Genomic DNA, 20,940 nt, shown 5'->3' with positions numbered 1-20,940 from the left:
TTCCTGATAGTCATAGCTAGGACAATTTGAGCAACAAAATGAACAATGCAGCATTTACTGGGCGAATGTGGACTGGACTTAGTGACTTGTCTTCAACAAATAAAGCATGGAAAGAGAAAAATAGTAACTTGGCAGTGGAGGAACCATGCAGGCACTACCTTAAACAAGTGATCAAGGTTAATGTCATGTGGATATTATTTACCCCAGGGCATGTCGTGATGAAAAGGGCACTTCACTTCTGTGGTATTCTTTCCTATTAACTCTGATTTGATCATGAGAAAACACTGTCATACAAACCCAAATTGAGGGACATCCTACAAAATAACTGACCAGAACTTTCAAGGTTATAAAAAATGAGAGAGAATACTGAGAAACTATCATAGACCAGAGGAAACATAGGAGACATCATGAATTAGTGGAATGGGGTGTTGTAGATTTGAACCTTAGTAAAAGAACATTATAGAAACAGGTGAAATCCAGATAAAGTTTGAAGTTTAGTTAATGGTAATGTACCAGTGTTTGTTTTTTAGTTCTGACAGATGTGTCATGGTAATATAAGATAGTAACATCAGAGAAATCTAAAACTGAGGTATATGGGAACTTTCTGTACTATAGGAGACCATTCTGCGTGGCATGGGCCCAGCTCCCAGTGGCAAACATTTACTGCAAAGTCATTTCCTAAAATCCATGCTAAACCTTCCAGGGAGGAGTGTAACTCGTTCAACCACTTTTGCCTTTTCATTTTCAAATATCCCTCTTGTGTGATGTGATTAGTGGCATTGGCTCCTTTGTTTGCTGTGAAAGGTACCCACCTAAAGCAACCTGTGCATAGAAAATGAGAACCATCATGTAATGTGCCGAGAAACCCAAAAAGGCCGGTCACGGCAAGGGCCAAGGGTTTTGCTCCTCTTGAGAGAAAAGCCATGCTGTCCCTTTTCCTCCACTGGACTCAGTAGTACATGTGAATGTCTCATTTCATCCATTATGACGTGGACACTGCAGGCGAGTGTCTGCATCACTGTACTATCCTGACTATCTATTTTATAATTTAAAATTTACTATTTCTGTAAATTTTAAATTATTCTAAAATTAAAAATTATTAAAGTAGGTTCCAAAACAGCATGTAGAATATAATTTCATTTATGAAAAAGCTCATACATAGACCTAGATATATTTATATGCATGGATAGATGGTTCAGTAAAATGTTTTATTTAAATACTAATAATAATAGGGTTTGGAGACATTATTATTTCTTCTTTACCTTTTTTCTCTAGTTATTAAATTTTCTTTTTTTTTAAATATTTTATTTATTTATCTTTAGAGGGGAAGGGAAGGAGAGAGGAAGAGAAACATCAATGTATGGTTGCTTCTCGTGCATCCCCTGCTGGGAACTGGCCCCTGCGGGGAACTTGCCTGCAACCCAGGCATGTGCCCTGACTGGGGATGGAACCGCGATCGTCTGGTTCACAGGCCCGCACTCAATCCACTGAGCTACACCAGCCAGGGCCCTTAAATTTTCTTTAATTGACAACAATAACACAAATAAATACAACAATAAAAGATACTTTCTTCCAGCTACTTTTCCTAAAAGTATTTCTCTGATAATTTTTTTCAGTCAGAAGTTTTATATGTATTTATCAAATGAAGTGGGGGAAAGATTTTTGAAAAAGGAGACATCCAAAAAAATAGAAGATATGTTTATGTCATAAAGGATTATTAAGTGACAGCAAAGTTCCAGGTCAACCAAATGAATAAAGCTGATTACAAGAAATATGTACCATAATGTTTCATATTTATTGGTATTCTAAATTATCTACAGTGAGTAGTTACTATGTGTGTCATATGCATATATATTTTCATGATAGTGATGGATATCACAGCTATAATTGGTACTTAAGTTCAAATTATTTGGTTAAAGTTCTTTCACATTTTCTGGATAATATAAATTGCTTGAACTTTACATTTAAAAATTTAGATGCAGCTAAGTCCTCTAGAAAAGAACTTATAATTAAATCATTATTGGGCATAATAACCTTTACATTTATTTAGCGTGTATTTTGAAGGACAGAAAAATTTTGTAGAACATAGGTTCTGCCTGTCCCACAAAATAAGAGGAGGTAAAGCGTTCATGTCTGTAAATTTTAAAACCCTTCAGAAAAGTAAATAAGAAATTTAACATTTTTATCTGAATTGTGTACCTGTATTTACCCAGAGGTTCAGAAAATATTAATATTTTCTAAAAAACAAACTGGTCTGAATTCAGTGTTTTAGGAAATTTTTATATGATAATAGGATACATCTATATTTGCTTAGTACCTTCTCTGTGCCCAGCACTTACATACAGCTTGTCATTAAATCCTCAGAACAATTCTGTTTAGTATACATGATGTCAGCCTAGTTTTATAAATGCAGAAACTAAGGCTCAAAAACAAAAATTGAGTAATTTGCCCAAAGTTGCATACCACTGGTATTTAAATTTGCATTAAATTATTTGTAAAATGAACATTTTAAAAATTCTAACACTCCTATAACATTCAGAATGATTGGGTACAAATTATTCTTCATATATATAATACTCTAAGTTCATAATTTTTGTATGCGCTAATATAAAAATTACTACAAATGGAATTATAATGAAATTTTTAGCAATAATTTGTAGGCTGCTGAATTTATTTTGTTATGTTTAGGGAAGTTTTAAAACATCAGTCAAACCAGTTTCTTCTGCATACTTTGTCATTTTCATTTTAAGAGGTTCAGGTTGCTACTTTATGCCTCAGAACAGTGATTTTCAACCTTTTTCATCTCATGACAAATAAACTATTTACTAAAATTCTGTGGCACACCAAACAATATATTTTTTGCTGATCTGACAAATAAAACAGGTGTAATTTGATTCATTTATACTGGATGACTATTGTTGTGCTGGCTGTTATTTTTTTATTTGACAGTCTAAGGAAAGAGCTCATGCCACTAACTAAATAGGCATTGTATGTTTAAAAAATTCTTTGGCACACCCAGTGTGCCACAGCATACAGGTTGAAAATCACTGTTTTAGAGTAATTCCATTTAATAGCCACTTAGTAATTATACCCTTGTACTTTCTATTTCAGTCAGAAAATGTAACTGTAACAAAGGATATTAGAAGAGTGGAAAATGCTTATCACATGGAAGCAGAGGTATGTACTTACCTTAACAACTGAAAACAGCATGACTTTGTGGGGACAATTTGCATTTATTTTTATTCTTGAACTGAAATGGACAGAAGAAATGCTTCTTATGGTACTGCTAAAAGGTTATTTTTCTCACAATCATTTTTGATGTTACATACCTATTTTCAAATAAATTTAATGAGATGTACTTAAGAGAAGTTTTTGAAATGGAATAAAAATAACAAAGGGGAAGTAGCAGTTACTTGCCACCTGAATAAAATTTTACTAATGTTATTACATAGTAAGCAAGAAGCACTACAGAAGGCACATTTGTTCTTAGATAAAAAACAAATTAATATAACAAGGGATCAAAACACTCTTTAACATTCTTTTGTTTCACAATGCAATTTCACTGTGTTGTGGTAAGTTAAGAAGAACAAAATATTTTAGTATGCTCAATTAATGATAACATTTAGCTCCTACAACTGCCTGTACTTTTTACTTATCTTTAAAGATTTTATGATCAGGATTTTATGAAATCAATATATGTTAAAACAGACTGCTATCTGTTTCTGATTTGGAATATCTTGGGGTATGTGCTTGGTCCATGCTGCTGCCTTGCCACAGGAAACAAGAATGGAGTAAGACCACTCCAGGAAGACAAAAAGTCCAATTAAAAAAAGGGCAAAGGACCTGAACAGACACTTCTTCAAGGAGGACATACAGAGGACCCAGAGGCATATGAAAAGATCCTTATCATCATGAGCCATGAGAGATGCAAATTAAAACCACAATGAGATATACCACTTCACAACGGTCAGAATGGCCACCATAGAGAAGTGTTGGAGAGGATCAATAAATAGCCAAGATAATTTACAGTAGCCAAGTGCTGGAAGCAACCTAAGTGCCCATCAGCAAATGAGTGGATCAAAAAACTATGGTACGGGGCCCTGGCTGGTGTAGCTCAGTGGATTGAGCGTGGGGTCTGCGAACCAGAGGATCGCAGTTCGATTCCCAATCAGGGCATATGCCTGGGTTGCAGGCCGGTTCCCTGCAGGCCAACTCCCAGCAGGGGATGCATGAAAGGCAACCATACATTGATGTTTCTCTCCCTCTCTCCTTCCCCTCTAAAGATTAAAAAAAAAAACAAAAAACTATGGTACATTTACACAATGGAATTCCACACAGCAGAGAGAGACAAGGAGCTTATACCCTTTGTGACAGCATAGATGAAACTGGAGAGCATTATGCTAAGTTAAATAAGCCAGGTGGTGAGGGACAAATACTATATGATCTCACCTTTAACTGGAACCTAAACAGCAGAAGAAAAAAGCAAACAAAATATAACCAGAGTCATTGAAATTAAGAACAATCTAATAATAGCTGGAGGGGAGGGGGTGAGGGGAGAGAGGGGAGAAGGGTTTTCAGGAACTACTATAAAGGACACATGACAAAACCCAGGGGAAGAGTGGAAGCAAGGGAGGGAGGTGGGTTTGGCTGGTATAGGGTGGGAGTGGGGGGGGGGGTAGAAAACGCAGACAACTGTAATTGAACAACAATAAAGTAATTTAAAAAAAGAATGGAGTTAGAATGGAATCTTGTATATCTAGTCAAGAATCTTTGCCTTTAGAGGTGGAAAATATCTCAGAAATCACCTAGTCATACCTTCAGCAGGTAATATATTATTTTTCTAATTTTAAAGGGTGTGACCTTAGGCTCAGATCACTTACTCAGATTTCTCAAGTGTCATGCTACAATAATTAGAGTGAAATGGATATTAGAATCCTGGCTCCTTACCTCTGGGATAGTCATTTCCATAATACATTGTTGCCCCAATAATTAACCTAGCAGTTGTGTGATTTCTTTACTTAAAATTTAACTCTCTCAAGGAATTTTAAAATTTCTCATGATGAGTTTAGGGATTCATTCAACAAGTTATTTTGTACTAGTAGGGACTTAAAAATACCTTTGAAACAGGATGAAGAGAGCAGTCTGGTAAGATCCATATTACAGAGGTCAACAGCTGCTATTTGTTCGAGCACTCCTCTGGTAGTTGTTACCACTTAGTTGTAGTGAACATAGATAGGCTCACGATATCTTAGTTAATGGGATTTATTGTGAGGGTACACCAAGAACTAAGGGTAAGAGGGGGGCAGGAACAGTCCCAGCAATCACACAGCCAGGCTTCATGGAACACTGGAATGTGTTTTTCAGATTAAGTTGTAGGGACTGACCCTCCAGGATCAGAAGTACATTAGAGCTATGTGTTTTATGTAAGACATGATTAAACAAGGACTTGGCTAAATTCTACTCATCTTCTTTCTGCTGTACTTACATTTGTTAATGTCTTGTATGCAGATTTCTTGAGAGAATCTGATTATATTTTGTATAGGGCTTCTGGTAGACAGAACTCAAATTACACATGATTGTGCTTAAGTCAACATCAGCAATCCACAGAGACCAGGGTAGTGGGCTCACAAGGTAAAGAACAATGTACAGCTTTATGGCTGTGGACATAGTGAATACTAAAACCTAATGTCTTACATATACCAGTATTCTCATGGCAGTTTAATATATAGATTAAGATTCAATAGTAGAACATTACTTTTCATGTAATATCTGAAATATTCATCCTGAAAGACACTTTAAAGACTGCTTATCTAACCTTCTACTTACCATGCTATTTCTTCTTATTTTAAAGATAAGAATATTGAAAGTAATAAATAATTCAGGTGACTTCTTTAAGGGTGGATGAGTAGTAGTTATGCATGGGGAGGGAATTTGGATTAAAACCTTCACTTTGTAATTTTTATATCTCTTTTGTTGTTATAGTTGTTGTTTCTTTTCACAATCTCAGTGTTAGAAGAAATTTCCAGAAAATTCAAGAGTAGAGACTCTTAAGCTTGTTTTATGAGAGCAGCATTATCCTAATTCTAAAACCAGCATTATCCTAATTCTAAAACCAGATAAAGACACTATAAAGAAAATAATAGGCCAAAATCCCTGATGAACATAGATGCAAAAGTCCTCAAAAATATTAGCAAATTGGATCTAGCAACACATTAAACACCGTACACCATACACCATGTGATTATACACCATAATCACATGGAATTTTTCTCAAGGATGCAAGGTTGGTATAATATCACAAATCAATAAATGTGATACATCACATAAACAGAATGAAGGATTAAAGTCACATGATCATATCAATAGATGCAAAAAAGGGCATTTAATGAAATCCTGCACCCATTTATGATAAAAACTCTCAGCTATGTGAGAATAGAGGGAACATACTTAAATGTAATAAAGGGCATATATGACCAACCCACAGCCAACATCATACTCAGTGGGCAAAAACTGTTTCCCTTAAGATTGGGAAGAAGACAGGGATGTCTACTTTCACCTCTCTTATTCAACACAGTACTAGAAGTCCTATCCACAGCACTCAGACAAAAAGAAATAAAAAGCATCAAAATTAGGAAGAAAAACTCATTACTTGCAAGTGACATGATACTGTATGAGTTTATAGAAAACCCTGTTGATTCCACCAAAAATTATTAAAACTGATAAATTCAGTAAAGTAGCAAAATAAATATCCTGAAATCAATTGCATTTTTATACACTAGTCATAAAGTAACAGAAAGGGAAACTAAAAAAACAATCCCTTTGAAAATTGCATCAAAAAACATTTCCTGGGAATAAAAGATCTGTAAAAGAACTACACTTAGAAAATTATAATACACTGAAGAAAAAATTGAAGAAAATTCAATTAAGTGGAAGCATACACCACATTCATGGATAAGAAAAATTAACATCATTAAAATATCTATACTACACAAAGCAATCTGCATATTTAACACAATTCCTATCAAGGTACCAATGGTGTATTTCACAGAACTAGAAGAAGTATTCCAGAAATTTATATGAAACCACAAAAGACCCCAGATAGCCACAGTGATCTTGAGAAAGAAAAACAAAGTTAGAGGATTCACACTACCTGATATCAAACTATAATTGTTACAAGGCCACAATAATCAAAGAGCATGGTACTGGCACCAAAACAGAGACATAGATCAATGGAACAGAACAGAGAGCCCAGAAATCAACCCACCCTATTACGGTCAATTATTATTTGACAGAGGAGGCAAGGACATAAAATGGAGTAAAGATAGTCTATTCAATAAATGGTATTGGGGAAATTGGACCTATAAGTACAAAAAAATAAAAATAGATCCCCTGACACCATACACAAGAATAAACTTAAAATGGACTGAGGACTTAAATGTCACACTCAAAGCCATAAAAATCCTAGAAGAAAACATAGGCAGTAAAATCTAATATTTTTTCTGATACATCTCCTTGGGCAAGGGAAACAAAAGAAAAAATAAAAAAAAAATGGCACTATATCACATACAAAAAAAGTTTTTTCTCAGTAAAGGAGACCATCAGCAAAATACAGACAACTCATTGAATGGGAGAACATATTTGCAGATATATCTGATGAGGAGTTAATATCCAAAATGTATGAAGAACCTACAAAACAACACCAAAAACCAAACAATCCAATTTAAAAATGGGCAAAGGACCTGAACAGACACTTCTCCAAAGAAGACATACAGATGGCTAATAGACATAGGAAAAGATGCTCAATGTTACTAATCATCAGAGAAATGCACAGAGAAAAACCACAATGAAATATCTCCTTACACCTGTCAGATTGGTATCATTAATAAACCAAAAAACAACAGGTGCTGGTGAGGATGTGGAGGAAAAGGAATCCGTTGCACTGTTGGTGGGAATGCAGACTGATGCAGCCACTGGAAAGTTGTATGGAGTTTCCTTAAAAAATTAAAAATGGAACTGCTTTATGACCCAACATTTCCACTTCCAGGAATATATCTGAAGAAAACTGAAACACTGATTTGAAAGAATATATATGTATACCACTATGTTTATTGCAACATTATTTATAATGGCTGTGATTTGGAAGCAGCTCAAGTGATTATCACTAGTAAAACTGTAGAGTAAAAAGCTGTGGTACATTTACACAGTGAAATATTACTCAGCTGTAAAAATCAATAAATAAAAAGAAGAAGGAAAAAGCTTATCTTCTGGGACAACATGGATGGACCTAGAGGGTATTATGCTAAGTGAACTAAGCCAGTCAGAGAAAGACAAAAATCCATGTGATTTCACTTATATGTGGAATCTAACGAAGAAAGTAAAAAAGCAAACAAAATAGAAACAGTCACAGATACAGAGAACAAAGTGACAGCTGTCAGAGCAGGGAGGCTCTGCTTCCCTGAGAGCTGAAGACAAGATTACTAAAAAAAGAACAAAGGCAACAAAGATAAAACAGTAAAGAATGTGGTGGATCTTTTTTTTCTTTTTTTTAAATATAGTTTATTGATTATACCATTACAGTTGTTCTATTCCCCACCTCATTCCCCTCCACCCGCACACTCCCTTCCCCACCCTTTTCCCCCCTTAGTTTATAACCACGTGTCTCAACTTCTTTAGATTCTATATTTCCCCCACTATTCTCGCCCTCCCCCCTATCTATTTTCTACCTACCATCTATGCTATTTTCTGTGCCTTCTTCCCCCTTCTCCTCCTCCCACCCCCCTATTTCTAACCCTCCATGTGTTCTTCATTTCTATGGTTCCACTCCTGATCTAGCTGTCCTCTTGGTTTGCTTTTGTTTTAGGTGTGGTTGTTAATAACTGTGTGTTTGCTGTCCTTTCACTATTGATATTTTTCATCATCTCTTTCTTATGTAAGTCCCTTTAGCATTTCATATAATAAGGGCTTAGTGATGATGAACTCCTTGAACTTGACCTTGTCTGAGAACCACTTTATCTGTCCTTCCATTCTAAATGAAAGTTTTCCTGGATAAAGCAATCTTGGCTGTAGGTCTTTGGAATTCATAACTTGGAATACTTCTTTCCAGCCCCTTCTTGCCTGTAAGGTCTCTTTTGAGAAATCCACTGACAGTCTGATGGGTACTCCTTTGTAGGTGACTGTCCCCTTATCCCTTGCTGCTTCTAGGATTCTCTCCTTCATTTTAATCTTGGCTAATGTAATTATGATGTGCCTTGGTGTGTTCCTTCTTGGGTCCAACTTCTTTGGGACTCTCTGAGCTTCCTGGATTTCCTGGAAGTCTACTTCCTTTGCCAGACTGGGGAAGTTCTCCTTTATTATTTGTTCAAATAAGTTTTCCACTCGTGGCTGTTTCTTTCCCCCTTCTGGTACCCCTATAATCCGGGTGTTGGAACGTTTAAAGATGTCCTGGAGGTTCCTAAGCCTCTCCTCATTTTTTTGAATTCTTGTTTCTTTACCATTTTCTGGTTGGATGTTTCGTTCTTCCTTCTGGTCCACTCCCTTGATTTGAGTCCCATTTTCCTTTCCATCGCTATTGGTTTCCTGGACATCTCCCTGTATTTCAATTAGTTTAGCCTTCATATGTTCCTCTAATTTGTGACTAAGTTCCTCTAATTTGTGACTGTACTCTACCAATTCTGTGAGCATCCTGATAAATAGTGTTTTAAATTGGGCTTCTGAGAGGCTGGCAATCTGTTGGTCGCTTAGAGTTATTGGCTCTGGGACTTTGAGTTCTTGCACCATCTTTTGGGCTGTTCGTGCCTGTTAAGTAGCAGGAACAGAGCCCTAGGTTTTCACCAGAGCAGGGCAACTCAGTTGCTGGATTGTGATGCTGTATGTGGGGGCGGGGTCAAAGAGGGACAATGGCTTCCCTCCGGCGCCCGCCTCTGTGACCCCCACTAGCACTGCAGCCACCACCGTCACCAGGGCCACGCGCCCCGCTCCACTGCACGCGAGTGTGCCACCGCTGCCACCACTGTTCACCCCCTGGGGCCTGTGTGGTCCGTCTCACTGCGCGCGAATGTGCGACCTTGGTCAGCCTGCCCCGCACCCCGACTAGGTCCAGGCTGCCTGCGCTCCTAGGTCTGTCCTTCCCGACCCTGCTCTGCTGCTGGCTCTGCCTCTCTTACCGTCCCTGTTGAACGGTTCGTAGCTGTCGGACTTCCGTATAATTCGGTTTTCTGGTCTCTGGGTGTGTCTTAGTTCTCCAAAACTTTTGTTGTATCCAAACTTGGTTGTGGGAGAAGGCACAGTGTTTCCACCTATGCCTCCATCTTGGCGGAAGTCTGTATTGTAACTTTAAAAGCCTTTCTCTCTCTTCAGAATGTGGTGGATCTTAATCCAACTATCATTATATTACTTTAAACATCAATGATCTACATGCATCATTTAAAAAACAAAGTGACTGTAAGAGTGAATCAAAAAGCAGTACCAAACTACATATTATCTATGATAAAACCACTTTAAGTATAAAAACATATATATGTGTGTGTGTATATATGTGATTTTTAGGTACATAAAAGTATGTAAGTATATACATACAATGCAAGGAGAAAAATATACCATGCTAACACTAATCAAAAGAAAGCAAGAATCACTATATTAATTTCAGACAATGTAGATTTCATAGCAAGGATAGTTATCAGGGATAGATAAAGTATCACATAATTATTAAGGGGAAATTCTTCAAAGAATGTCTTCAAATCTTTAGTGTGTTTTTATATAACAACAGAGTATCAAACTATGAGGCAAAAACTAATAGAGGTACAAGGAGAAATAGATGAATCTACTGTAAGAGTTGGAGACTCCAACCCACTCTCTCTCAGAAATGGACAGACCCACCAGACAGAAAATTAAAAGGGGCATGGATGAACCCAAAATGCCCATCAACTGTCCTGGTTGGTGTGGCACAGTGGATTGAGTGCTGGCCTGCAAACCCAAGGGCTGCCAGTTCGAATCTTGGTCCGGGTACATGCCTGGGTTGTGGGCCAGGTCCTCAGTGGGGGGCATATGAGAGGCAACCACACATTGATGTTTCTCTCCTTCTCTTTTTCCTTTCCTTCCCCTCTCTCTGAAAATAAATTAATAAAATCTTGAAAAAACAAACAAACAATAAAAAAAGCCATCAACTATCTGGATATAATGGACATCTATAGACTACTTCCTCCAAAAACATCACAAATCTTCTTAAGCTCCCGTGGAACATCCCCAAGATACAACATATCGTAGGCCAAATTATATATCTAGACAAATTTAAAAGGACAGAAATCATACAACGTCTGCTCTCAGATCACAGTGGAAACTAGAAATCAGTGACAGATAACTAGAAATTACATAGAGACTAAACAACTCATGGGTCAAAGAAGAAATCACATGAGAAATTTTAGACATTTGGAACTAAATGAAAATATAGTTTCTTAAAATGTGTGGGATGCAGTGAAAGCAGTACTTAGAACAGAATTTTGGAACTGAATACATATATTTAAAGGGAAACTCAAATAACCTGTTTTTACCTTAGAAAACTTGAAAAAGAGGAGTAAATTAAATCCAAAGTAAGCCGAAGAAAATAAATAAGAATTAGAACAGAAATCAATGAAATTCAAAATGGGAAATCAATAGAGATAATCAGTGAAACCAAAGGCTAATTCTTTAATAAGATCAATAAACTTCTTGACAACTGCAGAGAAATGGACAGAGAGAAATAGAAGAGATAATTATTAATATCAGAACTGAAAAGGGAGACATCACTATAGATCCTACAGAAATACAGGATAACAAAAATACAGACCCATACCTCTCATGAACACAGAGGCAAATTCCTCAACAAAATATTATTTCCTGTATATCTGCAATGAACAAGTAGAATTTGAAATTCAGAACACAGTTTTCCATAGCATCCAAAAACATGACAGATATAAATCTAACAACATATGTATAAGATCTATATGAGGAAATTATAAACTCTAACAAACTAAATCAGAAAAACTACACAAATGGATATTCATATTCAACATAGTCAAGGTGTATATTTTTCCAACTAGATCTATAGATTCAATGTAATCTAAATCAAAATTCCAGCAAATTATTTTGGGGATATGAAAAAAACAACACAAATTTACGTGGAAAGACAAAAGACCCAAAACAGCCAACACAGTATTAAAGGAACAGAACAACGTTGGAGGATTGACATTACCTGATTTCAAGACTTACTACAAAGCTACAAAAATCAAGATAAGGTATTGCTGCTTAAAGAGTAGACAATAAATCAATGGAACAAAACAGAGCCAAAAAATAGATTCCCGTATAAGTCAACTGATCTTTGAGAAAGGAAGAAATACAGTATAATGGGTCAGATAGTCTTTTCAACAATTGGTGCTAGAACAACTGGACATATACATATCAAAAAATGAATCTAGATACAGACCTTATACCCTTCATAAAATGAACTAACCCCTGGCCAGCATGGCTCAGTTGGTTGGGTATCATCCTGCAAAGCAAAATGTCACTGGTTCAATTCAAGGTCAGGGCACATGCCCGAGTTGGAGGCCAGGTACCGGGTTTGGGGCATGTGAGGGGCAACCAATCAATGTTTCTCTCACACATCAATGTTTCTCTCCCTTTCTTTCTCTCTCCCTTCCCCTCTCTCTAAAAATAAAAAATAATAAAAATAAATGAACTCAAAATGCATCCTAGAGCTAATGATAAAACACAGAACTATAAAGCTCCTAGAAGATAACATAGGAGTACCCTAAATGACTTTGAGTATCATAATGACTCTTTAGATACAGTGCCAAAGGTATGATTCATAAAAGAAATAATTGATTAGCCAGACTTCTGTCATATTTTAAAACTCCTGTTTTGTGAAAGACAGTGTCAAGAGATTGATAAGATAAGCCAGAGGGAAAATAGTTGCAAAACACACTTATTTTAAAGGACCGTTATCCAAAATATGTAAGGAACTCTTAAAACTCAGCAATAAGAAAATAACCCTATATAAAAATGAGCCAAAGACCTTAATAGACACCTCACTAAAGATATACAGATGGCCCTGGCTGGTGTAGCTCAGTGGATTGAGCACAGGCCTGTGAAGCAAAAGGTCGCTGGTTCAATTCCCAATGGGGGCACATGCCTGGATTGCAGGCCGGGTCCCCAGTGGGGGACACATGACAGGCAACCACACACTGATGTTTCTCTACCACTCTTTCTCCTTCCCTACTCCTCTCTCTAAAAATAAATAAATATTTTTAAAAAGATATACAGATGGCAAGTAAGCATATGAAAAGATGTTCCACATCATGTTATTAGGCAATTGCAAATTAAAACAGTGAAGCGCCACCACACACCTATTGGAATGGCTAAAATCTGGAATGCTGTCAACACCAAATGTTGACAAGGACGTGAAACAACAGGAACTCATTCATTTCTGGGGAGATTGCAAAATGGTACAGCCCCTTTGGAATACTGAACATACTCCTTATAAAACTGAACATACTCCTACTATCTGGCGCAGCAATTACAGCCCTTGATATTTACTCAAAAGGAGATGAAAGTTTATGTTCACATAGAAACCTGCACACAGATATTTATAGCAGCTATATTCATAACAGTCAAACTTTGGAAACAGCCAAGATGTCCTGCAGTGGGTGAGTGGATAAATAAACTGTGTTACATCCAGAGAATAAATAAATAAATGTTACATCCAGAGAATGTAACATTATTCAGTACTAAATAGAAATCAGCTATCAAGCTATGAAAACGAAGAGGAACCTTAAATGCCTATTACTAACTTAAAGGGAAAAAAATCTTAAAAGGCTACATAGTGTGTTATTCCAACTATATGACATTCTGGGAAAAACATTAGTGGTCAGGGGTCAGGGGGAGGATAGGATGAATAGGGAGAGCACAGAGGGATTTTATGGCAGTGAAAATACTTTTTACAATAGTATAATGTTAGATACACGTCACTCACTATAACACTTGTCTAAACATACTGAAAAACAACACCAGGAGTGAATCCTAATGTAAACTATAGACTTAAGACACATCATAATGATGTGTCTATAGGTTCATATATTGTAACACATGTTCCACTCTAGTGAGGAATGTTGATTATGGAGGAGGTCTAAACATGTGTGGTAGCAGGAGCTAAATGGAACTACTCTAAAAATTAAAGTTTAAAAAACAAACAAATAAATCAGTAGTTTCCAGGGGCTGGGATGACTACATGGCTACATGACTTAATGCATCTGTCAAAATGCATTAGACATATACTAAAAAGTGTGTATTTTACTTTATGTAAGTTATACCTTAATAAGCCTCACTTTAAAAAATGAGATGGATAGACATGCCATGCTAATATGAATCAAAGGAAAGCTAGAGCAACCATAATAACACATAAAGGAGAATTCAAAGCAAAGAACATTACCACAGATAAAAATGATGATTTCATAGTGGCAAATGAGACCAATCAAGAGAACATAATTCTAAACACATAAACATCTGATATCAAAGCTTCAAAATATGAAAGGTAAATGACAGAACTTAAAAGAAATAAATCTATAGTTTTTGTTGTTTTTAGTACTCTTTTCTTAATAATCAAATGAAACAGGAAATCAATACAACTTTAAGAGATTTAAAGAACACTACCAACCAGTCTGACCTACTTGACACTCAATTCCAACAACAGCAGATGTCACATTCCTTTCAAGACACATGGAACATTTGCCAAGGTAGACTATATTCTGAGTCATAAAACAAGTCTTGATAAATTAAAAAGTATCTGAATCATACAAAGTAAGTTCTCTGACCCAGTACAATTACATTTGAAACCCAATAACAGAAAGATCTCAGGAAAATCCCCTTAATATTTGTGATTCAGAAACATACCTCTCAATAATCCATGGGTCAAAAGAGAAATTAGAAAGTATATAAATGCAAGGGAGAAATACGGTCATTGGTATGCAAACTTTTCCAGAAAATGAAGAGGGAATACTTCCCAATGCATAATTTAGGGCCAGAAGATAACAAAACCTGGGGGTAAAAAACAATCAAACATTACAAGCAAAAAAACGCCCCCAAAACTAGAGATAATATCCATTGTAAACATGTGTGCTAAAGTTATAAATAAAATGCTAGCAAATGAAATCCAGTGATATATAAAAAGGAATAACCAAGTATGGTTCATTCCAAGAATGAAAGGTTGGTTTAACATTAAAAAATTGGCCAATCTAATTTACCATATTAATAAAATAAAAAAGAAACACCATATGATCATCACAATAGATGCAGAAAGAGCATTTAACAAAAACCCAACATCTATTCCTAATAAAAATTCTCAGCAATGTAGAATAGTAGGGAACTTCCTCAAACTGATAAAGGGAATCTGTGAAAACTCTACCAACATGTTTGATGGTGAAACAAGCACTGGATGCTTTGTGCCTAAAATCAGGAACAAGACAAATGTATCAATTGTCACGACTTCTATTCAACATTATATTTAAGTTTTCTGGCTAATGCAGTCAGGCAAGAAAAGGAAATACAAGGCATTGAGACTGGAAAATGAGAAGTAAAATTGTCTTTATTCATGGACAACATGACTGTGCAGAAAATCTGAGGGAACCCTTAAAAAAACTATTAGAATTGATAAGCAGCAAAAATATGAAATACCTAGGGATAAATCTGATTTTAAAAAAACATGAGACCTGGCCATGTGGCTAAGTTGGTTGGAGTGTTGTCCTTTACATCATAAGACTGCAGGACTGACTCCCAGTTGGGGCACATACTTTAGTCTTGAGGGTTTTGAGTTCAGTCCCCCATCTGCCATGTAAGAGGGGCAACCAGTTGGTATTTTTCTCTCACCTCGATCTCTCAATCTTGACCTCTTTCTCTCTTCTCGCCTGTTTCTCTCCACCTTTCTCTCTCTAAAAAAATCAATAAATATGCCCTTGGGTGAGAATTTAAAAAATGTGAAAGAGCTGTATGCTGGAAACTACAAATCATTGCTTAGAGAAATTTAAAAAGACATAAATAAATGGAGAAACATACCTCGTTCATGATTTAGACGTCTCCATGTCATTAAGATACCAGTTCTTCCTTTATTGATATACCAGCTATAGATTCATAGCAATTCCGATCAAAATCCCAGTCAGCTTTTTTACAAATAGAAGACAAAATGATTATAAAATACACTATTTACTTAGTATTGAAACCAGATAGCATATGAGTCTTCACTGGATAACATTTAATGATTAAAGACAACTATTCTGCATTGTATGAGATCACTCGGAAGATCGCCTTACCCGTCTCTTTGAAGATCTTTGCTTCTCCAGTACGTGAACTTGTTTTGTTTTACATATTGAGCTTGTGTAAAGTTTCCTTGGAAGAATTGTTTAGTCTACATTTTTAAATAAAGTATTGCATAAAGACTGCTCCCACATTTTTAAAGGCAGAGGACATAATGAAATAGATGAGTTTCCACATATATATCTGAAAATGACAACTGGAAGAAGAAACATCTCATTAAGAGCAGTGAAGTATGGTGTAAATACTGCTTATCAGGAAGTTAATAGCATAGATTTAACTTAAGTGCTGTGAAAAATTTATCAGAACTAGAATTCAGCCAAATAATAAAGTTGAAAGGGGAAGCCTCCAATTCTCTCATAAAAAGTTCCTGACTCATTTTAAATGTATTTTAAAATATTAAAATATTCAAGTTAATATTAAATTATAAAATTCATAAGCAAAAAATTTAATAACAAAATAATTTAGTAATAAGTGCGGTAGGATTTTCCTGTTACATACTATAAAATGACCTCATTTTAATATGGCTTTTACCTTTTTAATTCAAAGTTTGAAATAATGTGTCAGGCATGAAAATAATTTCAAGTATCATTTCATTTACAGGTCTGCATTACATTTACTGAATTTGGAAAAATGCAAAATATTTGTAACTTCCTTGTTGAAAAGCTAGATAGCTCTGTTGTCATCAGCCAACCCCAGTTCTATCATACTCCAGGTTCTGTTGAGACTCTTCGGTAAGTTAAACATATCTTTAACTAAATTATCCATTAATTAAACTATTCAGTGCTACAGTTCATTGAATGCCATATTAATAACCTCTGCATTTAATTCCTAAGACGGCAAGCCTGTCTTGTTGCTGTTGAGAATGCATGGCGCAAAGCTCAAGAAGTGTGTAACCTTGTTGGCCAAACTCTAGGAAAACCTTTATTAATTAAAGAAGAAGAAATTAAAGAATGGGAAGAACAAATAGATGATCACCAGTCATCCAGACTCTCAAGTTCATTAACTGTACAACAAAAAATCAAAAGTGCAACAATACATGCTGCTTCAAAAGTATTTATAACTTTTGAAGTAAAGGGGAAAGAGAAGAAAAAAAAACATCTCTAAAATTCCAACCAAAATGTATTGTGTTTGTATGATTTTGTCTATTTTTATACTTTTTATAATGTTTGCTTTTGCCCGAATATATATACATACACATATGGAGTATATGTGTTCTTCCCCAAATTTGTGAATCCTTCAGTATAGCCCCAAAGAATACTTATGTTTACTTTCTATTTTTAAAACCTCACTTTGGGAAATACTCTTTGGAAATAAATATGTGCACATTTGTATAATGAATTTATGCTAGTGCATGTGTAACTTTTATATTTCTATTATAGGAAGAAGTAATGACACAATTATTCATATGACTATTAACATTAATAGAAAGAATGAAAAGCAAATTGTAATTTGATAAATGGGTAAGGAAATATATTGTGAAAATGTTTTTATGCCAGAAATGAGAAATAATAAATACATGGACCAGATAATATATAAGTCTTCATCAGGGCTTCTTTGATTATAACAGCATTCTCCACTACAAATATAATGCAAGCCACATATGTAATTTAAAATTCCCTAATAGACACATTTTGAAAAATAAGTATAAACTAATTTTAGTATTTTATTTAATAGTATATCCAAAATATTATCACTTCAGCATGCAATCAATATTTTAAAAATGATTAACAGGTAGGTATTCAGTATAATTTATTTTTATACTAATTGTTCAGAATCCAGTGTATGTCCTATATCTCAATTCAGGTGCTAAATTTTCATCAGAAATACTTGATCTGTATTTATTTTCTAAAATTTAGTTGAAACAATAGGTTCCACACACCCAGGTTGTTCCAAGTATGCTTAAAAGATCTAATAACTGTATAACCATTGTTTTCAAATTAAAATTTAAAATTCAGTTACCTTGGTTATACTAGCTACATTTCAGATGCTCAAAAGCCATAATGGCTAATGGCCACCATGTTGAACAGGGCGGGTTAATACACTGAGATAATACGGATCCTAAGGCTATTTGAGATGTAACTGTGTATGTGTCATTGCTTTTACATTACGCATCATCTACATAGGCCTTCCATTCCCCACCATAACAGCCTAAATTTTTCCTTTGAGATATCTTGATACTTATATACCAGTATTTCTTTCCTACAACACATTCCAGTATATAGTTTCTATCCCTACCTTTTGTAAGCAGCACTGGAACAGTTTTATCCATTTCTTCTGTAGTGTCCTTGGCAGTAAGGAGTGTGGAAGCTAAGATGAAAGTTTTAGAATATGACACCACTATATTCAAATCCTGACATTACTCCCAGAGTGTAAGCTCTTTCAGAATGGAGATCTTGTCTTCCTTTTCTTGGGTGCTACATTCTCACACCCAGGATGGTGTCAGGGCCAACAGTAAGTCCTCAAATATTTGCTGAGAAAATGTACCAGTTGTGTAAACTTGGCAAGGCACTAGAATCTCTTTAAGCTTCTCTTTCCTCACCAATGGAATGAAACTACTACTGTAAGATTAAAGTTGATAAATATAAAACCATGAAAATAATGCCTAGTACATAGTAGTCACTCAGAAAATGGTAGCCATTATATCAACTACAACTATCATTATATTCTCTGATTACTGTCAGCTCAATTAAAAGTTGACTTTTCTAAATCTAATGCTAAGATGAATTTTTAGTCATATGAAAAATATGCCCTGGCTGGTGTGGCTCAGTGGATTGACTGCCAGTCTGCAAACCAAAGGGTCGTCGGTTTGATTCCCAATCAGAGCACATGCCTGGGTTGCAGGCTGGGTACCCAGCTGGGGGCATGCAAGAGGCAAGCAATTGATGTATCTCTTGCACATTGATGTTCTCTCCCTGTCTTTCTCTCTCCCTTCCCCTCTCTCTCAAAATAAATAAAGTCTCTTTAAAAAATAGTTACCAGAAAACCAGTATGTGTTGATTTTTTTAAATACATTTTTTTGATTATGCTATTACAGCTGTCCCATTTCCCCCCCTTTATTCCCCTCTACTCTGCACACCCCCTCTCACCCACATCCCCCTCCCCTTTAGTTCATGTCCATGGGTCATACATATAAGTTCTTTGGCTTCTACATTTCCTATACTATTCTTAACCTCCCCCCCATCTATTTGCTATCTACCCTTTATGCTACTTATTCTCCATGCCTTTTTCCCCTCTCCCCTCCTCCTACTCCCCTGCTGATAATCCTCCATGTAATCTCCATTTCTGTGATTCTGTTCCTGTTCATAGTTGTTTAGTTTGTTTTTGTTTCAGGTGTGGTTTTTAGTAACTGTTAGTTGTCATTTGACTGTTCATACTTTTGATCATATTCTTTTTCTTAGATAAGGCCCTCTAACCTTTCATATAGGGTCTGCCAGCTGACACCTTGCCCTCCCTGGTCCTCAGTTGCTGCCTCCCATGGAGTCCTCTCCACCCAGCTGCTATCTCCGCCCCTCCTGTGGGTCTGGATGAATGTTTCTCCTTTAACTCCTTGGTTATCAGACTTTCATACAGTTTGATTTTTCTGTCAGTTCTGGTTGTTTTTCGTTTTTAAATTGTTGTCCTTTTGGTTGTGCAAGGAGGGACAGTGTGTCTACCTACACATCCATCTTGGCTGGAAGTCCTGAATTTTTACTTTTAAAAAAGCCATATCTTAGCTTTTATTTATCCAGTTCAGCAGAAAGTGCAATTTGGGCTGTACATCAAGAAAAAAAGTTGTTTATACTCAGTAAAAATTTAATTATGCGGGTAGATTTTTCTTAGCCATGGCTTCATTATATTTTTGGTTCCATCACATTCAGAAAAGAAGCTATTCAATTTAGCTTGAAAAGAAACAAATATTATTTTAAGTTATCAAACACTTTTTATGATTTACATGAATTTTTTTAAATGTTGCTTCAAAAATATTCTATAAAATAGCAGTTGCACAATTCTATAGAGCAGCTAAGAAAAGAAATTCTTCAAAGATTGGGCTGGTTTATGTATAATATCCTGTGTACGAAGGACATACCAGATTTTGTGGACAGTTGATGGTAATTTAATTTCTGACACATTAGCATACACTAGAGTTTCACAATGAATTACTCTCAGGCCCTGTGCCACAAAGCCTACTAGAATAAACCTAGCCTGAACTTGATCCTAATGAAATTCCTTTCTTCTGAACTTCCTTTAAAAAATCTTTCCAGAAAGCAACAAATTATAATTGAGTATTTGAAACAGACCCACTATATTTGAAGCTCCTTTATAAAAGGAAATGCTATTAAAATAAGGTTTCTGAATATTAGTGATAAAACTTAGGATTCTATTCAGTTTTATGCTAAATTACATTTTTTGTGTCAGCAATTACCTTTTATCAGTATAGTTATTTGACAGACAATTTGAGTTTAATGTAAGTAAATAAGTCTGGAAAGATAATTTGTAACTTAAGATACCGTATCTCATATCTTATAATTGTTATGTCCTCCCTAGGTATGTAGGTGGAGGGTATCCAATTCTGTTGAACTTGTTGACAATGATTTGATAGTAAGGAATTTTTTCACTGGCCTAAAG

At 35.6% G+C, this 20,940-nt stretch overlaps 1 protein-coding gene and 1 long non-coding RNA gene across 2 annotated transcripts in view; one reads left to right on the top strand and one right to left on the bottom strand.

Moving 5' to 3' along the window:
* Positions 1 to 17,976, top strand: part of IRAK1BP1 (interleukin 1 receptor associated kinase 1 binding protein 1) — a 28,354-nt gene extending 10,378 nt beyond the window's left edge. Inside the window, exons 2-4 of the mRNA XM_037039384.1 lie at positions 3,112 to 3,177; positions 16,936 to 17,066; positions 17,169 to 17,976. Of these exons, the coding sequence (XP_036895279.1) occupies positions 3,112 to 3,177; positions 16,936 to 17,066; positions 17,169 to 17,439 (468 nt within the window). The 3' untranslated portion in view covers positions 17,440 to 17,976. The remainder of the gene's footprint in view (positions 1 to 3,111; positions 3,178 to 16,935; positions 17,067 to 17,168) is intronic.
* Positions 15,917 to 16,679, bottom strand: LOC118982340 (uncharacterized). The gene is made up of 3 exons (XR_005065511.1): positions 16,332 to 16,679; positions 16,078 to 16,181; positions 15,917 to 15,953 (listed from the first exon to the last, which is right to left on the bottom strand). It is a non-coding gene; the product is annotated as an uncharacterized LOC118982340 (long non-coding RNA).
* Positions 17,977 to 20,940: the final 2,964 nt, after the last annotated feature.

Source organism: Sturnira hondurensis, unplaced genomic scaffold (assembly GCF_014824575.4).
Source record: "Sturnira hondurensis isolate 20B ecotype Veracruz unplaced genomic scaffold, ASM1482457v3 Scaffold0025370, whole genome shotgun sequence".
Lineage (NCBI taxonomy): Eukaryota > Metazoa > Chordata > Mammalia > Chiroptera > Phyllostomidae > Sturnira > Sturnira hondurensis.
Note: the sequence above shows the minus strand (reverse complement) of the source record. Positions and strands in the feature narration are given on the sequence as shown.